General features: G+C 40.7%; 1 protein-coding gene across 3 annotated transcripts in view; it reads left to right on the top strand.

Annotated features, from left to right (window-relative positions):
• The window catches only part of UNC5D (unc-5 netrin receptor D), a 1240412-nt gene that overhangs the window by 870736 nt on the left and 345916 nt on the right, over window positions 1-23760 (top strand). For 2 of the 3 annotated variants that reach the window (XM_069213806.1, XM_069213805.1), the window contains exons 5-6: window positions 15560-15740; window positions 18225-18392. In XM_069213806.1, the coding sequence (XP_069069907.1) occupies window positions 15560-15740; window positions 18225-18392 (349 nt within the window). The remainder of the gene's footprint in view (window positions 1-15559; window positions 15741-18224; window positions 18393-23760) is intronic. The other variant, XM_069213807.1, reaches the window with a different exon arrangement.

Genomic DNA, 23760 nt, shown 5'->3' with positions numbered 1-23760 from the left:
ATTCTCAGGAAAGATGCAGAATGTAAGTGAAGCTGATTTATTTGTTTCTGTAATCAAATGTCAAGATGAAAGAGACACAATATCACCATTGGCGACTGCTTATCCCCGTCCGTGTCCTGCGCACGGATATGGCCATTCTCATGCGGCAAACTATTAGTTAGAAGCTGGCCTCTGTTAAATTAAATGACCTGGCGCTCTCATCCTGCATCCAGAAGGCAATTGATTTCATTTTCAAGGGGAGATGGCAGGCTGGCTTTATCACCACTGATGTGTTTGTGCACTGTATTGACAACGCTGGGAATTTAGATGCTCTGCTTAAAGGACACAATAGCTTAATCTAAGCTCCGAGCAGCAGCGTTATCATGTGTCTGACCTATAACCGCAGATGCTATAATGCAGAGCTAAGCAGCTCCTTCATCGTTCATTGAGTAGGTGCAGGAGTTTTCTGTGTACTGCTGTGGACTAGCTAGGTACATAGGTCAAGCATAACAATCTTTTTGTTTGATATTCAGAATTGTCCTACCCCTAATGTAAAATTTCTCAGAAAGTACTGCATAAACATGGACACTGTCCCAGAGGAAACTTAGGGCCTGATTTAGATTTTGGTGGACTGGTTACTCCGTCCCAGCGGTGACGAATATCCCGTTCACTGAAATATAAATCCCATAGGAAATAATGGGATGCATATTTCAGTGGAAATGATATTCATTATAGTTGTGACAAAGTAACCTGTCCGCCAAAATCTAAATCAGGGCCATAGTCTTTTGTAGGAAGTCACAGGCACATCCTATATCAGGATATGACACACATCATTGCTTAGGAAGACAGACCTGTGGGTGCATCTGATGGGCACAGTCTCATGAACAGAGTTAAAGGGATATAAAATAGAGGCAATGAAAGTTGCAGAAACTGTTAAAGTAGCCCATCTGTAATTAAGAAGGAACCATATCTGTATCTTTAGCTGTAGTTAGTATCAGGCAGGAATATAAATAGAAAATAAACATGATGTGACATCCATTTTAGACAAGATGGTGTTCAAGCATAATAGAGGCTCTCTTAGCATAAGCCAGGAAAACACATTTTAACATATTTTAGTAAGTTTGTTTAATTTGGATTAGCTTCATGTCAGTACACGTATGTGACTTCAAGTGTAGATTATTATCTATGGTATTAATAATGCTCATGTTGAATTAAACGTACAAAATCATTAAAACAATAATTGAGAAATAACCCATCTCAGCAATATCTAATTAATGTATGTTACTCTCTATTCTGAGTGATAGTCTGATACTTTGTTCTCAAGTGCACCAATGCCACTTTTGGTCAGAAGTACTATATACAATTATCAAATAAATACAAGGAGATCTAGACCCAAAGAGCAACATGAAGAAACGTCCTCACAGTTGTTATGTGAGTGCAAGCTGGATAGAGGCTGAAAGGCAGGGGTCTTCAAACTGGGGGGCGGGCCACCCTTGGGGGGCCTCAAGTGATCCCGGGGGGAGGGAGGGTGCCAGGCTCTGGCCAAAAGAAGCTATACACAGATAACAGTGTTTTGTTTTAAGCAGACAATTGTTCTTGCATTTTTTAAACGGTAACAGTACTTAACTGCAATGTTTAAATACATCTAGACATATTTAAACATTGCCATCTTTATAAAATATTTGTGAAAAATTCTGACGGGGGCCCAATGATTTTTATTTTTTAACTGGGGGGGGTGCGGCATTAAAAGGTTTGGAGACCACTGCTGTAAGGGGATCTCAGAGGGCTTGAGGGATGAAAACTATATAAAAAAAAGGTAGAGGTAATAATTCTGTCCGGCATAAATTGTGTAACCACTAAACAAGAAGGCTGAAAATTAAGCTCAGGAACTAACGAGGACTCTAAAAGGAGAGTTTAGTATCATTGCTCATGGAGGCTGGAGAAGTAAACCTGAATGCTGGAAGAGTCCTATAAACATATTCCAGAAAAATAAACCATGGATATGGTATAATGTGTTTGAAATTGATGGGTATGACCCCACTAAAGTATATGTGTCAATGGGAGCCACCCGATCTGTTAGCAGACATGGTCAAAGAGCTGTGGATGATATTGGTCTAGAGAGGACTCGCTCAACATAGAAAGCTAACCTGCAGGGGCCCTGCGAGGACGCTTTATAGTCAGACAAGTGAGCAAATGCTTGAAGGCCCTTACTAGCACTTCAGTAGCTAATTTTGTCAGTTACTTGTTTATCCACATTTCAGTCATTTCAATTGCTTTTGGCCATCTGTCATAAACCTTGTACGTCTCCTCTCTGCACAAGCTTTTAGAAGCCGGAGAATCTGACTCATTCCAAGTTTCAGCACAATTCAACAATTCAATGTACACAGACACCACATCACCTAAAATATTTACTACCTGCTGCATGCCTACAAAAAAAGTGGATTGAAAGTGAACACTGAGAAAATGCTGCTGGACGTTTAGTAAATTCCTGTAACTGATAATTGGTGGACATCTGTTTGTAGAGGCTTGAGTGGACATGAGAGACGAACATGGAGGTTTCCTGGAGTTCAGCTTGGGACAGAAATGCAAGCAGGAGTTGCTATGTGCCAGTCAGTGGCAGATAAATCAAGAATGATTTGATGGTGGCAGGAGGCAGAATAATGTGCTTAAGTGCATTTTCTAATGTGGGAATGGAAGCAGGTGGTGGAGAAGGCACAAGGAAGACAACACAGAGGAAAACAGATGCATAGGAAGGGTGGAAATAAAGGACTGGAATGATATGTTTCAGAGAGTAAAAATTGGGTGTTGTGGTGCTGTAAGAGAATTATGAACCTGAACTTAAATCAGTAGTGGAATTGGTCTAGAAGAAGGTGCTGAAGTCGTCCTAAAATCGTTTGTTGGAAATGGACTTGAAGCTGAGACAATAATGAACCCAAGAGGCATATAGTAATGCCAAGAGGTGCTGGGAGTGCATAGTGGTGGAAAGAAGAGAGTATATTCTGGATAGCTGGAGGACAGCAGGAGTCTAGGAGTGAAAACTGTCACTGGTCAGATTAATGAGACGGCCTTCACCTTCAACACCACTTTACACAACTCTTTATATTCTTCAAGTCTTTATCCCCATATAGGGGTGAGGATTTCCAATAGCAAACTACACCCTTGCTGAATGCTAGGCTGGTCCTTCCACCACCTTCTGTAAATATAGTACAATGAACTACACCCTCAAATATGCCCCTACCTTCCCCCTAAGGACTGTGTGGCCTCTGTAAGCTTTTTTTTTTTGTTGTGCTTTGCAAAATAAAAACACAAATGAGGTCTTGGAGCAGAGTTCAGAGGTAGTCTTGCAGCAGAAGTTGCAGCACTCTTTGAATCAGAGATTAGAAGTGGCATGGCAACAAAAGATGAAGAGCACCTTGTAGCAGGTGTAGGAAAAGTGTTGTGGATTGAGGCTCAAATGTGGCTTGAAAAAAGGACTGAAAGGATGTACATCATTGTCCAATAATTGACTTATTATACCACAACATTTCTTTGAATCATAGTAAAAAAAGCCCAGTAGTCTTGTGCACAAATGCTTAGCAATGCAGTCTTTCCATGAAGTTTACATCCATCTTGATTGTGATTCGAACATATATTAAAAGTTCTGGACATATGGGTAATGGGTTTTAATGGTGCTCATTGTTTCAAAGCTGCAGACATTTATTAATGTAAGAAAGCAGTCCCGTTGTAAGGTTTCAGACATTTTGAGGTAGACATTGAGGCACCAATTACAATTGAGCCAGAATGGGGGTAGGGTACTTACCACCCCCAGTAAAAAACGATTTCCATAGGAGCAGTGTTTAACTGGTGTGGTAAATAAATCTGTTTTAGATTTTACCTCAGGATAAAACTGAATCACATGCAGAGTTCGTGTTTTCTAAATTGAATTCCTCATGTCTATTCATTTACTGGGCATTTTCTTCTGAAAATATTTGGTAGGTTGGATCTGCAGAAATCTATCTAGGGAAAAGTACATCAGGTGCAGTTTTTACTGCACAAACCATAATTCTGATCCTTGAACAAACTGGGGGGCAAATTTATCAAAACGTCATGAGGTGCAGCCCAGAAATACACCTTGCAATGCTGTGTTGCATGACAGGAAAAGGGTAGGAATGCACCATATTTAATATAATATTGCCAATTCTGTCCTCTCCTTGTGCCCGCGCACTATGTGCTGCTTAGCGCCAACGCAGACAAAATTGCATCATGGTGCAAGGGTTCCTGCTTTGCAGGCAGAATTATATAGGTGTAGAAAGAGACAGCTTCTTGCACAAAAATAATCCTGCAAGACTTTTTCCTCTTTCTATGTGTGCTGCAAAATTTGAAGAAATACAGATTTTTCTCCTTGTTATGCCTCCTCTCGGTAGGCATGGCATTTTGACGCATTCCCAGCTCGACCACTCATGATAATTCTGGGAATGCGCCCACATTCATGGGTGAAATGCCTTCTTGGGGCAGAGTAACACAATGCAGCGACTTGAGCTGCCTTACGTTACTCCAGATTTACCAAGCACCGCAGGGTATTGCATGGTGGCCTTTCATTTGCTTGATAATTCTCATCTAGGTTTTGCGTTTTCTTGCATGGTTTGATAAATATTGCCCAGGTTTTGAACACCAATCAGAATTTCATTGCAGCCTTGTAACTGGGCCATGAAAGTTTCAACAGAATAACCGTGAGCCCTGTCACTGGTCTATTCCTATTGTCTTTAAAGGATGGATAGAAATAAAGTTATTGATCTCACTATTTAAACGATGGTGCCTCTTCTGATTCATATCCTGACTTCAACACTTCCAGACTCTTACAGCATTGTGCAGCAATTGCAGAAATGTGCAGCATGTGCATTACAATACAGTTCTATTATAATCCCAAATTTTGAATAACTAAGTATTCCCATCTAGTTAGATGTCCCAAAGAAGTCTTGAAAATGGTGAAAGTGCAATGGAAAATGACAACAAGCAAAGAGCCATTGCTAACCAGTTACAATCATTACAAATGCACTATATGAGTGTGCAAATCAAACCTTGCGTTCTACCACTAAAATCATTAAAAGAAAAAATGGTCTTCATATTAGAGCTATACTTACATGCACCTAACATGACCCATGTAGGGTTCCACCAATATCAGCTGCTCACTGCACAACTGCAAGTGTGGAATTAGCATCTTGCGTATCACAACATTTATAGTGTGTGTTTTTGAAGCCCAAAGCACAACTACCTCCTAAGTGCACCAGTGCAACCCCGCTTTGGGGTATTACCCACAGATAAGGCTGAATACATCAGCGTCTTTCATATTGTTTTAAGCGTTATCTTCAATAACTGGACTACAGTCACTTAGCTCTTAATAAATTAAAATCTATGAATAAGCAGACCTCCATCAAACTTCATATAAATCATGTCTTAAACCAGCGCATGGTTCTAGTCTAGCAACTTGTGTATCAGGGGTTCTCTTCAGAATGTAATTGTAATTTGAAAGGAAATACATAACAGTATGTATTTTAACATTGTATTACCTGACTGTCTTCTAGATGCAGGTTAGGTACTTAGAGCGAACAAACTGCCCCATCATATGAGACATCGGATACACTTAAAATGGATAAATTAGCAACTCTAGTAGATACCCATGACTTAATGGACCCTAAACACCGGGGCTTCACACACTGCAGTCTCTGTATGGCTCAGGGAAACTGCTCAAGCAGGAGGAATCTTTGCATGGAAACACCACCAGAATAAGATTAAACCATGCAAGAATGAGTCAAGTAAATTTGTCTCCTACATGTTATTCCCCATTCTGCCTGAGAACACTCAGAATAGAATAGTGCTTGGGAGATATTGCCATCTGCAGTCAGTAATTCTGGCTAAAGGTATTCTGCCCTCAGTTGCGCTGCTCTGCTGGTAATTGATCAATAATAGGTTTAGATTTTGCTTACTTTTTGCTTGTCCATTGTTAGAAATGGGTTTCTGGTTGGAGACGCTATGTACCTAAGCCAGGTAGAACCCACCACTCTATTCAGGGCAAGTAAGTTACATACCAAATATAACCTGTAGTTACCCCTTGGTAGCTTAGCACAGAGCAGTCAGGCTTGGTTCCAGGGGCAATGTCTAAAGCGCTTACACAACACCCCAGTGACACAATAAATACACAACAAAAGAGACTCCACAAGGGATTACATATTAAAATATGCCTCTTATATTGTAAATATATTTCTTAAACCCAAGGCCGACTAAATTTTTAAATGCAGTGCATATTATGCAATTATAAAATAGAACTTATCCTGACAGGGTAAGTATCATCCGTCATACAAAATAACATCAGGGTATAAAAAGCAACAGTAAAATATGTAAATTACCCAGTGTCACCATAAGCCCATCAGTAACAATAAGTTCAGATGGACACCGGAACTGTTGCACTCCTATTAGTGGGGTTACAATAACCTTTGGGAGCCTGGTCAGAAAAGATGGCTTGCTGGTTTAAAACATAGGCCTCAGGAGCACCTGTGTGCACTTCTAATAGTGATATTGTGATTTTGGAACAAGATCCTGCATGAAGAGAAGCCACCTCCCTGTAGCGAACGGTGCCTCCTTTCAGGATACGATCGGCAACCTGGGCCAAGGAGCAAGCACCCCAAGATAAAGGTGGTGGGGCTGCCCACACTGCAACTCCCCACTTGAGAGTTTTAAAAAAGGGCTGCTGCCTGCGGTGTGCGGTGAAGTGGTTTACTCTAGTGCAGCTTCCCACCTCCTGTCAGACCGCCATGAAGGTAGTGTGAGGTGGCCACCAGCCTCCCCCGGGGCACAGCTCACCCTCTGCGCTCCAGGAGGAAGCAATCATGCTGCCGCAGATACGTGGGACAGCCCCCAGGGGACTCGCTAATATGGAGTCATGCAGGCACAGGAATTCTCCCTGCTACGCCCCCAGGGTGCTGGAGAAGGTTGTGCATCAGCTGCCGTCCCCTCAGACTTCTAGACACACTGGGGGAGGATACTCGGGCAAGCTACTTCTTGTCAGGGACAGAGAACCCTGAGCAAGCACAGGTGGAAAATGAGGTGCTCATCATGCAAAGGAAATACACAGGCCAGGAGCACAACCCGTGCTCACCACACACTGGTGAAGAGAACATGCAGCATGCTCACATTATGCTAAGTTGGAAGTGACTGCAATGGCTGGACTCAGAGTCCCACGGCCAATTCTGGTACAGCCAGTCCCAGGAGAACACTTGTGGGAACTAGAGCAGCGAGCAGACAGCAGGCCATTAAACAAAGCAAACAGGCTGTATGACAGGTCCTTCTGGCAGTCCAGCAGTGCCTTGTGAAGCCAAAGCCAGGGAGCAGCTGGCAACAGGGCAACAAAAAGAAAGGCAATACAGTGAGTCCTTTATGCCACCCGGCAGTAGCAGGTAGCAGCTCAACAGCAGTAGAGCAGTCTAGATGAGTCCTTTGAGAACACTACTACTCTCAGATCAGAAATTATTGCATAAAAGTATAAAAGGCATTTCCCAATGCTCACCTATGAGAGGAGCAGCACTCACAGTAGTGAACAATGAAATAGACTGTTTCTCACTACAAGGACATGAAAAACACAAAAGTATGTGTCCTACCTTTTACATACACCGCACCCTACCCATCGGGATACCTATGGTCTACCTTAAGGGTGACGTAGGTGTAGTAAAAGAGGAGTTTAGTCCTTGGCAAGTAGTTTGAAATGCCAAGTCAATGTGGCAGTAAACTGTGCACGCAGGCCCTACAGTGGCCTGAGGCAATAGTATTATATCCACTACATCATCAACCACATCACAGGGTGAGTATATTACTATTCTTAACTCTGCCTATAGTTGCCTTGTGATATAGGGGATGCACTCTTACTGTTATAAAATATTACACATGTAACATAGTGTGAGTATACCAGAAGCGCTGCTTAATTTGTGTCGGTGGTTGCAGGTGATGGTAACACGTGCTCAGTTTTGGGAACAGGTACTTGCTTTTCGTTATTAGACTTTGACCCAGAGCAAGAGAGTTAAAGGTAAGAAATTGAAAAATGAGGAAGAAGAGAAAGACAGGGAAACAATGATACGGGGAAAAAGCTGCAAAATAAAAAAACAAAAAGGAACTGCAAGAGTGAAAGAGAGAGAGATGATGGGTAGGATGATGGGGAAAAAAATTGTCATTATGTGGAATCAAGGCTAGGCATCCTTGGTATTTAGGTCACCCCATAATCAGCAGTGCCGTTGGGCTCCTAAGACAAACTTTGAAGTCCCACGCATATTTTCGTTTTTACAAATTAATCAATCCTGGTATGGTAGTGGTAGATTCAGTCGTACTGTATGACAGACAGAGCCCCATCCCTGCCAGCCAACAAAAAAATCATATCTTACTGTATACAGGTTTATCTCTGATCATCAAGTATGCATTCCATTTAAATATCATAAGTTACTTGTCTGCTCTCCCCACCAGCCCTGGCGTCCCCTCCCGAGCCGAACTGGTCCCTGCAAATTCCTATTTTTTCTAGGCGTTAAATTAACAGATGTCTGTATTCATAATTTTCTCTTGCGGTGTTAATCCGCATAATCTAACTAGTTTCATCAGTCTCCTTATGAATGTGTTGAGGGTGTGCCACTGCTTTCGTGCATTATTAAATCAAATTTCACGTATTGGGAGATGGATGAGTCAGGGAATGAACATTAACTTGATTAAATCTACCTGAGATCCAGCGTACTTAGCGGGTTTCATTTTAAGAATGTTGCATCCTCGGGCTCTGATAATTACCTTCTGTAATTGGAACAAATGTATGATTATGCTAATGTATCCTTTCCCGCCCAATAACTGGAGAGTTGTGCTAATCCATCGCTGTCCTTGCATTTCCTTTGGAGATCATTACGTGATTAGCCTTGGCTTTCCACTGATGGGAGAATTTTCATTCTGAGCCGCTACAGTTCCCCAAACGCATACTATAAGCCCGCTTCTCGCCGCATGCCGCAGTAGGTGTCCGGGTGCTCGAAGCAAGTTCATCAGGAAGACGTTGGAGATTTTAAAAGGTGCTAATCCCGACATGGTGGCCTGTTTGCTGATATGTCTTCTGCGAAACACGACATTTATCGACACTGCAGTGGTTCTTCAATGCTAATGGCTTCTAAATCCTGCTTCTATTGAGATTGTGGTTGGAAGCAATAAGCGTGTCTTATACTCTATTTGAGAGACGATGAGAATTCTTTGAAACCCCGTTCCAGTGGATGGGAGATACATTTAAGCCAAAATTCCTAGCACAACTTCTCAAAGGCATGGATTTATGAGGCCTGGGATTTATGGATCCTTTAGTAGCTAATTAACAGAGCATGCACCTTTTGTGTAAGACACTGCAGTGAGATTCATCCCAAGCATTCAACAGTTCCATCACTCTCAATGACAGTAAAGGCCACTGCTGGGCATGAGACAAGCACCACTCTTGGAAGCTCATGTGAATATACACCTTGACCGGGGGTTGCTCTTGGGATCTAGACAAGACCTTTCTGAGTACATGGCAATTCCTTCGTCCCACACGGACCATGTTCGGAATCTGAATTCACTGATCCTAATACTCAATGGCCACAAAGAAAAAGGCTAAATCTCAGGTAGTTGTATTTGACTTTATCATTTCTATGCACACAGAGGCTGATCAAACACGTTGCACTCTAATACTTAAAGCTCTTGCAATATGTTTGCACACGTTCTTATGATGAAGCAATAACACGCTCTGAGATAGATTTTCAAGAATTCAGCAATTTGAGCCATAATCCAATAATCCATCCATTCAGAAGTTATACACTATTGCACAATGTAGTACAGGATAAGGATCTGTTTAAAAGCACTTAGATTAGCCTATGAGGCTGCACGATATGGGATCCTCTTTTTCTTTCTCATAATTGTTATGAAACATCATCCAAGAGGAATTCTTATTAGTTATGATGAAAACGTCCTAGTAATACATACAGTAAAACATAAACTATGTCAAAGTAAAGTCCCCCTAGCTTTAAAACACCAAGTAGAGGAACTCACTACCACAGCACTTCTGAACATCTTGACTTCTAAGGACTGCCACTGACTCAAAACCTGAAGCCAGGGACACCCACCCTAATAACCCCTACTGTTTGAACCTCACAACAACACACACAATACAGAAACAAGCACAAATGAGACAAATACACAAATTATGAAATATTGTATTTAATTCACAAACACAAATATGCAAAAATCCAAATTTGGATGTAAAGTTTGGATCTGATCAAACTTTAGTTTCATTTCTAAAAGATGAAGTGATAAGCTAGACTCTAGCATATCACTTTGCCTTTTTTGCTCCTAAGACGTTCTTTATTTTTGTTGTTTCATATCAACCCTTTAATTGATGCCACAAGTCATGCATTCTAGATTTCGTTTGTTATACTTGTGCTGCTCCCACAAAGCAAGATAAAGATACAAACCCAATTTTTAGTCCTTAATTTCAAATTACTTTGCAAATTACAGTGCTTTAAAATTTTCATTTTTGCTTTTAATGCATATATACTTTATTAACCTGTTAATATTATTTCATTTTCTAAACAGTTGCAGACCCCCTGAGTAGGCATTGTCAACCGCCAGGGGTTGAAGGACACCAGGTTAAGAGTTACTGCCTTGCTAGAACTAAAACCTGTTCTCTGTATCCCCAGATTTCAACTGATCAATAATAAACTTCTGAGACATCCTATCGTTGTTTAGAACATGTCACACAATGATGTCTTCACCATTGTATATGCTCTATCAATATGTAATAATATTGTAGACATTTCTAGATGTCATTTTGGGACATCTGTATGGCATCCATATATTTTGCCACTAGGCCCTCAAAAGTAGGTCAATTAACATTGGTTGCTTGCTGGACCTGCTAGTGAAGGGTGTCTCATATCGTTAAAACACCATCCTGTGGTGCGGATACCTGCTTTTGTATGCTACTGCAGGTGGAAGGGAAGAGTTACAGCACATCATCTGGCACACAACAACCTCAGTTTCAAATCATTTCTTGTTGTTTACTTTACCATTCACATTCCCGCATCTAGTGATGTTTTTCTTCATTTTGGCCATTATTCTTCTTTAATACCTCGAGTTAATGTAAGCATTTTTCATCTCCTCCACCTCGCTTTCTCGGTGAACAAATGGATCGCCGGCCGTTCTTCCTGGCGAATATTGAATTGTCACAAAGAAAAATACTGGGAAAGCATTAAATGGCTCGCAAAACAGAAAAGGGAGGACCTACGAGAGAACGGCGCCCCAAAAGTGGTGCCCAGGGAGACGTAGACATCTAAGTTATTTGACTGCTTCACATGGTTTCAGCACAGTGCCAACCCTAATACGGCAGATTGCTACTCTAGAATTGCAGACCAGTCATTACAATAAATCGAAGCACATATGCTCCAAATACCTGCCAGAAGTTAAAAGCAATGGGTCTAAATTGTTCTTTCTCATGAGCTGTATGACTTTTTACTTTTACAGTCCACATATATGAAAAAAACACTTTACCAAAATACCAGAACACGTCTCCCTACATAATAGCTTATCCCAAATTGCACCTCATTGACATTACTCTAGTTGGGGAACCATCCTTTGTAGTGGGCAGTGGGTAAGTTCAGCATGTGCTACCTTTACTTAGTGAAGCATTGATTGTTTTTGTGGTGCTGTTTTGTAATGCCTGGCAACTGTCAGCCCAACCTTTGACTAAAGGGGCTAAACACAACAAAGTATCGATCAATTGGGCAGTAAACTGAAAAAGGTGCATATTCACTGACTGATGGGCTTCTATATTTCTATGTGTTAAACATGGGGTCTGTCAGTGAGTTGTACCCTAGCCACGTAGGGACCCTCACTCTAGTCAGGGTAAGGGAGTCAGACAGCTAAGATAACCCCTGCTTGCTCCCCCCCTTGGTGGCTTGTTTCAGGCAGTTAGGCATATATCAGCGGCAATGTTTAAAGTATCCGTACACACACACACTAACACAGAAAAGACACCACAAAAGTATGTATTGTATTATATTGTAATCGTATGTATATAGCGCTTACTACCCCTGACGAGGCGTTGAAGCACTTTTTTGGTGAGTAGCATGTCACACCATTTAGAAAAATACCCAATATTCATCTGAGTAAAAAAAGGTCAAACTGACAAAAATCCAACATACACAAGTAAAGTTGGGAATTTTCAAAGATTAAATGTAGTATAGCACTTAGAAACACAATAGCTCCAACTGGGGCTATCGCAGCGGCTTAATGGAGTTGCTTCCAATAATCTAGGTGCCACTCATGGGGCCACAGGTGCTGCAGCAGAGTCAGGTGCCTTGGACGTCAGTAAGATGGCACTCTGGACTCACGCTGTGCAGAGGCTTTGGAGGCGCTACAGCAGCATTGGGCCTGCGTTGTAGGTCACTGTTGCTGCACTCAGTGGAGAAGGCAGTGGTGTGGGGTCAGAGAACGGCGCCGGTTCCAAAGTGGTTCTGGAAATTGATTCGCTAGTGTTTTCCTTGTTGCACCAGAACTCACTCCCAAGGGCCCAGGAACAGGATTTGGTGCTACGTGGCAAGTCAGGACTCTCAGAAAGAGAGCCCAGGCACTGGCAGGTGAAGTCTTTGATATCCCTGAGACTTCTTAACAGGAGACAAGCTCAGTCCAGGCCCTTTGAGAAACTTTGGAAGCAGAATGTAGAAAGCCGAGTCCTGTCCTTTCTCTCACAGGGCAGAAGCAGCAAGCAACAGGCCAGCACAACAAAGCAACAAGCAGAGTGGCAGTCCCTCCTACAAAATACAGCTGTTCTTCCTGGTAGATTGTCCTGAGTCCAGAAGTGGTCTAACTATGTGGTGTCAGAGTTCCAGTACTTATATCCATAGTAGGCAAACTTCAAAGACAGTCTTTGTAATGCACAAGACCTTCCCTTTGCCTGCCCTGGCCCCAGACACACTCCAGGGGGTTGGGGCTGCTTTGTGTGAGGACAGGCACAGCTATATTAAGGTACAAGTGTCAGCTCATCCAACCACTCTAGCTCAGGAACACTCATCAGCCTGGTGATGGGCCATCAGGATATGCAGGGCATACCTTAGCTCCCTCTGTGTGACTGTCTAGAGTGAATGCACAAACAGCCCAACTGGAATCCTAACCCTGGCCTGTGTTCACCAGACAGGTAGAGGCACAGAATGGTTAAGTAAGAAAATGCCCACTTCCTAAAAGTGCCATTTTCAAACTTGCAATTCAAAAATCAATTAAAAAACCAACTTCACCAAAAGATGTATTTTTAATCCATATCTCTATCTGGTCCCAATAGGAAACTACACTTAGAATACATTTCAAGGTAATTCCCACGTTACCCTATTTGGTGAGATAGTCCTTGCAATAGTAAACAAAACAAATTTAGTATTTTTTCACCATCAGGACCAGTAAAACATACCCATGAATGTCCTACCTTTTAAATATACTGCACCCTGCCCATGGGGCTGCCTATGGCCTACTTTAAGGGTGATTTACATGTAGCAAAAGGGATGGTTCGGACCTAGCAAGTGGGTGCAATTGCCAGATAGACATGGCAGTTTACCCTGCACACACACAGGCACTGCAATGGCAGGCCTGAGACATGTTTGCAGAGCTGCTCGTGTGGGAGGAACAATCAGTGCTGCAGGCCCACTAGTAGCATTTGATTTATAGGCCCTGGGCACATAACGTGCAACGTACTAAGGACTTACTAATACGCTGAACATGGATAAACCAATTACCAATACATTTTATTAGACATAGAGCATACACACCCTAGCACTGGTTAGCAATGGTAAAATGCCCAGAGTCCAAAAGTAAACAAAACGAGTCAGAAACATTAGGAGAAAAAAAAAAAAAAACTCGGGGGATAACCATCCAAAAAGGGCCAGCTCCAACAGTATGATATGAGCCAATTTGAGGAGTCAATCATTTAGGGACTTGTTTGTTGTTACATTAGTTGGGTATTTTTAAGTGTCAAAGGCTGTACTCAAGCAGCACCTTATTTGCATTCCACACAGAATTCCAATACAAATTGCATTCTTGTTCTGCTGTTACAACCAGAGGCAACGTTGAACAGAAGATCTGTGACTCCTAGACTGCTGTTGTGAAAGCCATATGTCCGAATACCAAGCTAAATAATATTGTGTTGAAAAATATTAAGGACAAAATATCAGCTAAGCTTATATTGCCACAGTAAGTTGATGTATAACTGACTAATAAAACTGCGTTTACCATTATGCACTTTCCTTAACCATACAGTGGCAGTCAGTATTGTAGAGTCGATATTTCTTCAACTCGATATGAAGCTTTGACTATTGTTGTACAATACCTTCAATGAACACAGACCTGATCAATAATGATTTACAGTGATTTAAGGAGCCTTCATTTTCCTTTGTCTTATTTCAACACTCCTGCACCGCCCGCAAGGGGATCTCCAATCGCCCTTAAAAGTGCAGGCAGGTTGCCTCCTGCACAGTGAAGAATGGGTCAGCTTCAAGGTAACTGCTCCTTTCTCACTTGAATGTGCGGAGCCCCATGGCAGTGCAAGTTTGCGACTGCCCTGGGGGCAGCACCTTCACCTTTCTCTGTTTGCACCCAGAGGACCTGGTGCGCTGAGTGCAAACAGAGAAAGTGCACCCTATGTGGAATAGGGACCCTGCTCTCACGTTTTTACATTCAAGCTTGCGTTAGTAACCAGAAGAAATGGTAGATCTGACTTTTATTCCTCCTCAGACTTTATGGCCTGCAAGTTATTGACAATATCTACACTTTTTTGGTCCCTTTCACTTGGTTAGGTGTCTAAAGCCAGAATTCTATCCAAAGCTCTTAAGCTAATTTTTCCAAGGACAGCAGTTATTTCTCAACTCATGACAGCGGACTAATACCCACTCTTATCTATTTAAGTCACTCCAAAGTTGGAAGACATGCTAGGCACATATGTAAGTATAACGTGCAATTTTGAAGTTAGAATATAGCAGCAGTTCTATGAATTCTTCAAAGGCATGTTAGTTCTTGTGCTCGTGTTGCAAGTTCGAGGCTATATCTCCAAGGTGCGAATGAATAGGAACCAGGTAGGCTCATCTTACTTTCAGTTTCATGTAAGTATCAGAAACATGCCGGGAATTCGGGACATGACCGCACATTCATTAAAGTGACCGGACCAGGTCATGGAAGGGTTTTCTGAGTAGGGCTATGATAAGACTACTTGACCCCCGAAACCTATATTTTGACACCAAAATGAAGTATATAGGTGCCATGGCTCCTGAAATATTATATTATCACTGCAACACATCCGCAATAACACATACTACAATAGCAAACTTGTGCCATTGGATTTGTGAAGCTGCAATAGTTAAAAATTAGCTTGCTTCCACTATTCACCTGATTGTGGGAAATGCTTATGGAGGTACTGTGAAGTCAGCTTAATACTGCAACTAACATTTCATCACTGTGCACTAAATGGTCAAATGTTTGGGTTTTCAGAGGCCTCCTCTTTATCTGACTGTCATTTCATCATTTGTGTCTCTGGCAGGTAGAATGGCTGAAGAACGAAGAACCCATTGACTCGCTCCTGGATGAAAATGTCGACACCAGGGCGGATCATAACTTGATCATCCGGCAGGCTCGCCTGTCTGATTCTGGCAATTACACATGTGTGGCCTCTAACATAGTGGCAAGGCGAAGAAGCACGTCTGCAACTGTTGTGGTGTACGGTGAGTGACATGCTGAAGACAATGCTAAATCATTTAGGGCATGTCAAATGTGATTTGGTTTCATTTATTTAATTTTGGGACAGTGCATAGAGAAGCAAACCAGCAGCATCATTTGGGTACATAGTATGTTTACATATTTAAAGTGGGTGCTTAACAGTGTATGCCAGAATATCATTTGCAAAAATATTGTCTGACAGAAAGATCATATCCTGAATATCGTTAGGAAAAAAAATCACGGTTTGTATAGATTTTCTTTTATTTACTCCAGTAGTGAAGAACTTTTGTAGACATAATTAGAACATAATATTTCTTGTTATGATGTTCAACTACTTTAGCCCTCATGACATATCATGGTGCCAGAGACACAACAGAGAGTGGCTGATTACACAGGATGCAGGGGCTGATCTGCAACAAGAAGTCAACATTTTGACTTACACTGAAACTGTAGACATTGTCTGATTGATCACTGCTGATTTCAAAGACCGAGGGTCACTGGTAAAAGAAAAATATGTGTAATCAGTTTTGTCTGGCTGAGCTTCTCTATATCCTATTAAAATATTTCATCTTTTTTTCCAAATGCATTTTATTAATTTTCATCACCAACAAAACAGTCTTAGCGTATTATCCTGGGAAGACCTCAAGTCAATAGAAAAAATGCTTCATCTTATATAAAGGAATCTCAAGGAGCAAAGAGGAAGAATGATTAAATTCCCCAATGCATGAGAATGTATATATTGAACTGTTACTTGCTCTTTGTAAGTGACTTAGAATTCTAAAATCAATAAATATATTCATATAGGTCAGGCATTCTTGAGACTTTATCAAAGTTTCTGAGCCAAACTTGAATGCTTTTATTCATTGAAGATTTCCCAAATAATTGGCTACATCATGGCGTTATAGCTTAAGTGCACTAGGCTTTGGTGATGAGAAGATGTTTAGCTCTGGGGCACACCTGCAGTCTGAGGCTCCTGCTGTGAGATCTAAAATGCTTGGACCACCTGTGTGGAGTAAAATGAGAAACAATAATTGCAACGTATACTTCTCTAATTCAAATTTAATCAAGATTATTTCATCCACAAACCTAAAATGGCAAGGACGTAACATGTCTTTAAAAAGTGGTCAATCTGCAGATCCTTTAAAATGTGTAATGGCTGAAACCAGTTTAGTTCCTCTTTTCTTCAAGTGATATAAACTTTGGATCAATTTTCTAGGAATTTAGTGTCTGAACATATCAGCTGTTTAGTGGAACCTCCTTTGAACTGATTATAAGCTTGGCTAGATGACCTGAGCAGATGTGTGACCACTGCTAATTATTTTATCTGTTGTGTAAAATGTATGTGGTTTCTACACTTGCAAAACAAATAATTTAAAGTGAGCGGCAGTGTTTGTCTTCTAAAACCAATCTGAAAAATTGTCTCAACCTCAATTTCCACGATCTTATGCAGTTGTATGCCACAATATTTAGCTTTAAATATCGTACTACAAAAATACCTTAGCCAGAATACCAACTACTTTGATATCATGAAGGTAAATATATAAAGAAAGAATATATTTGTTATTCTTAACTCCCCAACTCTGTACATTGAAAATGGGCATATCTTCAAGGAACACAGATATACTATTTTTTAAATACAAAAGTATGCACTTTAAACATATACACTCCTTCCAGCTATGTAGATGTAGAAGAGTTGAGAATAGAAAATCTATACTTACTTTTTCATACTTACCTTCATGTAGTCAATATTCTGGATACAATAATTTTCTACGACAATACATTTGTTGTCAATATTCTGGTAGCACACTTTTCATGCAACTTTTTATGCATGGTTTATGCATGCTTTATGATATGGGAACTGCCAGACTTCTCTGTTCATAGCCTCTCAGGTTGTTTGCACAGTAATAGTTAGTGGTTACTCACGTTCATGGACTTAGGCAGGTCCACCCCATGCACCTTAGTTATATAATTTCACATGTCTAGTATTGAGTTTGGCAATTATTAATTTGAAGACAAATCATATTTGCTTTTGATATAATTTCAATTTACAATGTGATGGAGCACGCAAATGTAAGTATATTTAGAGAAAAGGAGGATGAGATTTCTCATTGTGTACTAGTTGAACTTGAACTACCATTTAAATTAGTGTTTGATGTTTTTCAGGTCTTTCCCCCTTGCTTTGCCTAGTTGTATGCTTTATTGGCTGTAATTATTGTTATGTTACTTTCTTATTCCTAATACCCATCCTCCCTCTCTAGAAGTGCCCTGGACCTCAAGGGGAAAGTGTCAACAGGGCATTGCCTCTGAAGAGCCAATTTTGGTCATATGGCAAAAGCATCTGAGAGCTTGGTAACAATCCAGAGATACCGGCTTTTCAGGCTCTGCCTCAGTTTCCCTAAGTGAATCAGTCCACTCTCCTTTCTTTCACATTCCCAAACATCTATCCAAGCCAAGTTAAAATGACGTACTTTACCATAACTGTTTTCCAGTGAATGGAGGCTGGTCCCTGTGGACAGAGTGGTCTTCCTGCAATGTGCGCTGTGGCCGTGGTTGGCAGAAGCGATCCAGGACCTGCACCAACCCCGCTCCTCTCAACGGCGGTGCTTTCTGCGAGGGGATGTCAGTGCAGAAAATCACCTGCACCTCGCTTTGCCCGGGTGAGAAAAAGCTCCAGTGATGTGAGCCAAATACTGTGCCTCCCAGGAGAATTCTCAGGCTCTTTTCTCTAGATCTAGTTCTGTTTGCTATGACTCTCAGAAACACACACCCTTTTGATTTGTGTCTCATAGTAAATATTATCAAAAATCTCTGTCTCCTATAAAAATTGGAAACTGTTTCTTGAAACATTCTTGAGTCATTATATGGTATAAAGTGTGTAAAAATGAAAGGAATATTGGTATTAATCTTAAGGAAAGAGGATGCTTCGACTCCTACCCAAGGTAGTTTCACCTTAAGTAAGGTAAATTAAATGTTTTAAATTGTGGTAAAAATTAAATTGGAGTTCATGTTAAGCCATACATATAACATTCTATAAGAAATGCTATTCCACAAAGTGGAGTGTGCTAAGATCTTTGGCAAATTGTGAGTGAGTGGATAATTCTGCAAGGTGTGATGTGGTGGTGATGGTGATGCAACACACTAACAATAATGAAATTAAATGAAACTGTTAATAATGCATGATAATTGTATCCTCTAGACTAATATTTCGGAGATCCAATTCATTCAAGCACACCAGTGTCAAGAACACGCTTTAAGTGACAGCAGCTCTTTTCTAACCTATCATAAACTAATCATTCCTAAATGTATTGCTGTGGAATCTTAACCTCTCTGTTTACAGAAAGCTACAAAGGATCACTTTGGTCTACACAGCTACGGTGTCCTCACTATCATCACCTTTCTTTACAACAGTTGCTACTTCAACAGTAGTCACTTCGACTAGGAAGACAATCCCAAAATAAATCTTCAGTTGCTCCATACATTGTTAAATTTATTTGAAATTCAGCTTAGATTAATAATATTTAAATGTTATGAATTGTAATTAAAAAACTTTAGAGCTTTGTTCTAAATGAACTCCTTGACTTTGATGGAAGCAGTTAAAAAAAGGCCCAATTCAACAGCAAAAAAGCATAATGGCCATTGCATTGCATGATTTCTGGAATTGCCACGTACTCTGATTTACAAAGGTGGTCTACATTGTGTAAAGGGGAAGAATGTAGAGGCAGTCACAATCTCTGCATGCTCTTTCTAACTACTTAGATTTGCACCTGAGCTTGCCCAGTTCATATGAATTTGATACCATAACCTGAATGTATACAGGGAGTGCAGAATTATTAGGCAAATGAGTATTTTGACCACATCATTTATGCATGTTGTCTTACTCCAAGCTGTATAGGCTCGAAAGCCTACTACCAATTAAGCATATTAGGTGATGTGCATCTCTGTAATGAGAAGGGGTGTGGTCTAATGACATCAACACCCTATATCAGGTGTGCATAATTATTAGGCAACTTCCTTTCCTTTGGCAAAATGGGTCAAAAGAAGGACTTGACAGGCTCAGAAAAGTCAAAAATAGTGAGATATCTTGCAGAGGGATGCAGCACTCTTAAAATTGCAAAGCTTCTGAAGCGTGATCATCGAACAATCAAGCGTTTCATTCAAAATAGTCAACAGGGTCGCAAGAAGCGTGTGGAAAAACCAAGGCGCAAAATAACTGCCCATGAACTGAGAAAAGTCAAGCGTGCAGCTGCCACGATGCCACTTGCCACCAGTTTGGCCATATTTCAGAGCTGCAACATCACTGGAGTGCCCAAAAGCACAAGGTGTGCAATACTCAGAGACATGGCCAAGGTAAGAAAGGCTGAAAGACGACCACCACGGAACAAGACACACAAGCTGAAACGTCAAGACTGGGCCAAGAAATATCTCAAGACTGATTTTTCTTAGGTTTTATGGACTGATGAAATGAGAGTGAGTCTTGATGGGCCAGATGGATGGGCCCGTGGCTGGATTGGTAAAGGGCAGAGAGCTCCAGTCCGACTCAGACGCCAGCAAGGTGGAGGTGGAGTACTGGTTTGGGCTGGTTTCATCAAAGATGAGCTTGTGGGGCCTTTTCGGATTGAGGATGGAGTCAAGCTCAACTCCCAGTCCTACTGCCAGTTCCTGGAAGACACCTTCTTCAAGCAGTGGTACAGGAAGAAGTCTGCATCCTTCAAGAAAAACATGATTTTCATGCAGGACAATGCTCCATCACACGCGTCCAAGTACTCCACAGCGTGGCTGGCAAGAAAGGGTATAAAAGAAGGAAATATAATGACATGGCCTCCTTGTTCACTTGATCTGAACCCCATTGAGAACCTGTGGTCCATCATCAAATGTGAGATTTACAAGGAGGGAAAACAGTACACCTCTCTGAACAGTGTCTGGGAGGATGTGGTTGCTGCTGCACGCAATGTTGATGGTGAACAGATCAAAACACTGACAGAATCCATGGATGGCAGGCTTTTGAGTGTCCTTGCAAAGAAAGGTGGCTATATTGGTCACTGATTTGTTTTTGTTTTGTTTTTGAATGTCAGAAATGTATATTTGTGAATGTTGAGATGTTATATTGGTTTCACTGGTAATAATAAATAATTGAAATGGGTATATATTTGTTTTTTGTTAAGTTGCCTAATAATTATGCACAGTAATAGTCACCTGCACACACAGATATCCCCCTAACATAGCTAAAACTAAAAAAAAACTAAAAACTACTTCCAAAAATATTCAGCTTTGATATTAATGAGTTTTTTGGGTTCATTGAGAACATGGTTGTTGTTCAATAATAAAATTAATCCTCAAAAATACAACTTGCCTAATAATTCTGCACTCCCTGTAGAGTTTAAGAAATAGTCATCCTAGAATGGACTTGAAAGTTGCCTGCATCACCCCTATAGCTTAGCTTTTGGGTCTCATGTGACTGCATCTCTTAATTTACATTAGATCTATAAAATAAAATACTAACAATGCCTTCAAATATGTAATTCTGATTAGGGGCAAAGGTCCTTCTTTTGAAATCTATTTGCACATATAAGTAGTCCCTTCATGAAATGATCTTAAATGCAAAACCTTGTAAATAAATTCAGTCTTCTTTCTTCCTTTTCAAACACTAACTTCTCATTCTCGAGCTGTTGTAATATTATTGAATGCTCTCTGAAACAAGGACAAGAATTGAATATTTTCCGCAAACTGAACCGCTACCAAAATATATGTAAAATGTACTTTATAACCATCCAGATCTTTTAATTCAAACTATATACATACATATATTTTCCTATTTTATTGTTCAATTATTTCGCCCAAAAAAAGGAGTGGAGGAAGGGATAATGCTAGCCTCCGTGTCTTTAATGAAATCCAGATTCTCTGGGCACTTCATTTGGAGAATCACTATTTCATTAGAAGAGCAAAGGCTGTCATTATGCATGTTGGTAACCCTCTAACACAGGGGTCTTCAAACTGGTGGACGGGTCCCCCTAGAGAAGCCTCAAGTGATCCCGGGGGGGCTCCAGGATCTGGCTAAAAGAAAGATTATGCAGATAATAGTGCTTTGTGTTAAGCAGAAAAATGTTTATTACATTTGTAAAAAGGTAACAGAGCTTAACTGCAATGTTTAAATAAGACTAGACTTATTTAAACATTGTCAACTTAATAGAATAGTTATGATCAATTCTGAAGGGGGGGCCATGATTTGTTTTTCCCACTGGGGGGCGCTTCATTAACAAGTTTGAAAACCACTGCTTTAAAATCACATTTGCCATATATCAATTGGTTTGCTGCAATGATTTGCAAAAGCACTACTATTCGACCAATCAGCCACCTTCATAATATCCTTTAATTTCCCCCCTTCTAAAATGCTTTGCTAGCCATTGCTCCTCTCACAGAATGAGCCTTAAACCTTTTGTAAATCAATACCATCCTGTTGCATAGTCTATTTTTTCCATTTAGCAATAGTAGCTGAAGTTGCAGCTTTGCAAGCTTTCACAAATGAAATCATTAATTGCTTTGCACCATCTTGTCTAAACTCTTCCATTCTTGAGTCATACTCCTTAATACAATCCACTACACAAAGATACTTGCATGTTTCAAATTTTGGATAGAAAATAGTTTGAGACATATGGCCTGATTATGATCTTGGCAGATAGGATTCTCAGTCACAAATGTGACAGGTATCCCGTCTACTGTATTACAAGTTCCATTATATCCTATGGAACTCATAAAACGGCGGGCGGGATATGTGTCAGGTCCATAGCCTTTGTTCTCCAAGTAATATGAAACTTTATCCCAAATGGACCATAAAACCTGTTATTTAACTTGAATGCCTTAAAAACCCGATACTCTGTGACATGAAATTAAACATAACAGAAATTATAATTTCTTAGTAAATATTTAATAGCAAAACTCCAAATATCTATCATCTGTCCATGAGGTCAATGAGGATAACACCATATTTACATCCCACAACACATCATACCTGGCAAATGGAGGTCTTCTCAATCTAATACTTTTCAGAACTCTGAAATGCATTTTTACCCACAGTTCTAACGTCAGCCTGACTATGCCAAACTGACGCTGCTGATCTATTGCAATTTGTAGTTCTATAGCGAAGACCTCCTTCAAATTGTTGCACTAGGATGTTTACCACCTCCACAGGATCAAACCTCCTTTCCATGCACCAATATACCCACAGTTTACAAATCCCTTTAATTCTACGTTGAGCAGCTGGTGCGCAGGATTCTTCACGTAACAAATGCCTGAGACACCAGACGATCTCCTGAAATTTTCCAGATAAGAAGATTCAAAACACCTGTCTGCACCAAAAAATGTTCTTCTCCATCCACATCCTTCAACTGACCTTTTATCAGAGGCAGAAAAAAGGGTTTTCGCATGCAGGCTCCAAAAACATTGGAAACCATGGCTGAGACACCCAAAACGGAACTACCCATGCTAGAAGACATTCCATTCTCCTCACTTTCTGCAAGACCCTCTGAATCATGGCAAAGGGGGAAAAAATATGAGCTCTTTCTCCTTTCCAACTCTGTAGAAATGCATCCACTGCAAAGTACCTGGATCCAACATCCAGCTGTAATATCTCTCTACCTGACACGTCAGCCTCCTTGCAAAAAATCTACCTGAAAAGGGTCCCACTGCAAATCTATCTTCCTCAAACTCTCCTGATTCAACTTCCAATTGCTGAAATCCTTTAAAAATCTTGAAGTCCAGCCTGCAGTTACATTTTCCTTTCCAGGCAAATATTCTGCCCTCAAACTGATCTTGTATTCCCAACAAAATATCTAAAGCTGTTTTACCGATTGTGACAGACCATGGGACCTTAGGTTCCCTAACGGATTTTTAGAAGCCACTGCAGAAACGCTGTCCATCTTCCAAAGTCCTGCACTGCCTCTCAAAATTTGTTTGAAACTCATGAGTGCATAAAGTTCTGCTGCTAACTCTAAACATTTTATGTATTATTCTCTCTCAGACTTGACCACA

Source organism: Pleurodeles waltl, chromosome 11, assembly GCF_031143425.1.
Source record: "Pleurodeles waltl isolate 20211129_DDA chromosome 11, aPleWal1.hap1.20221129, whole genome shotgun sequence".
In the NCBI taxonomy this organism is placed as follows: domain Eukaryota; kingdom Metazoa; phylum Chordata; class Amphibia; order Caudata; family Salamandridae; genus Pleurodeles; species Pleurodeles waltl.
The sequence above is the reverse complement of the archived record's forward strand: the minus strand, read 5'-3'. Positions and strand labels throughout refer to the sequence as shown.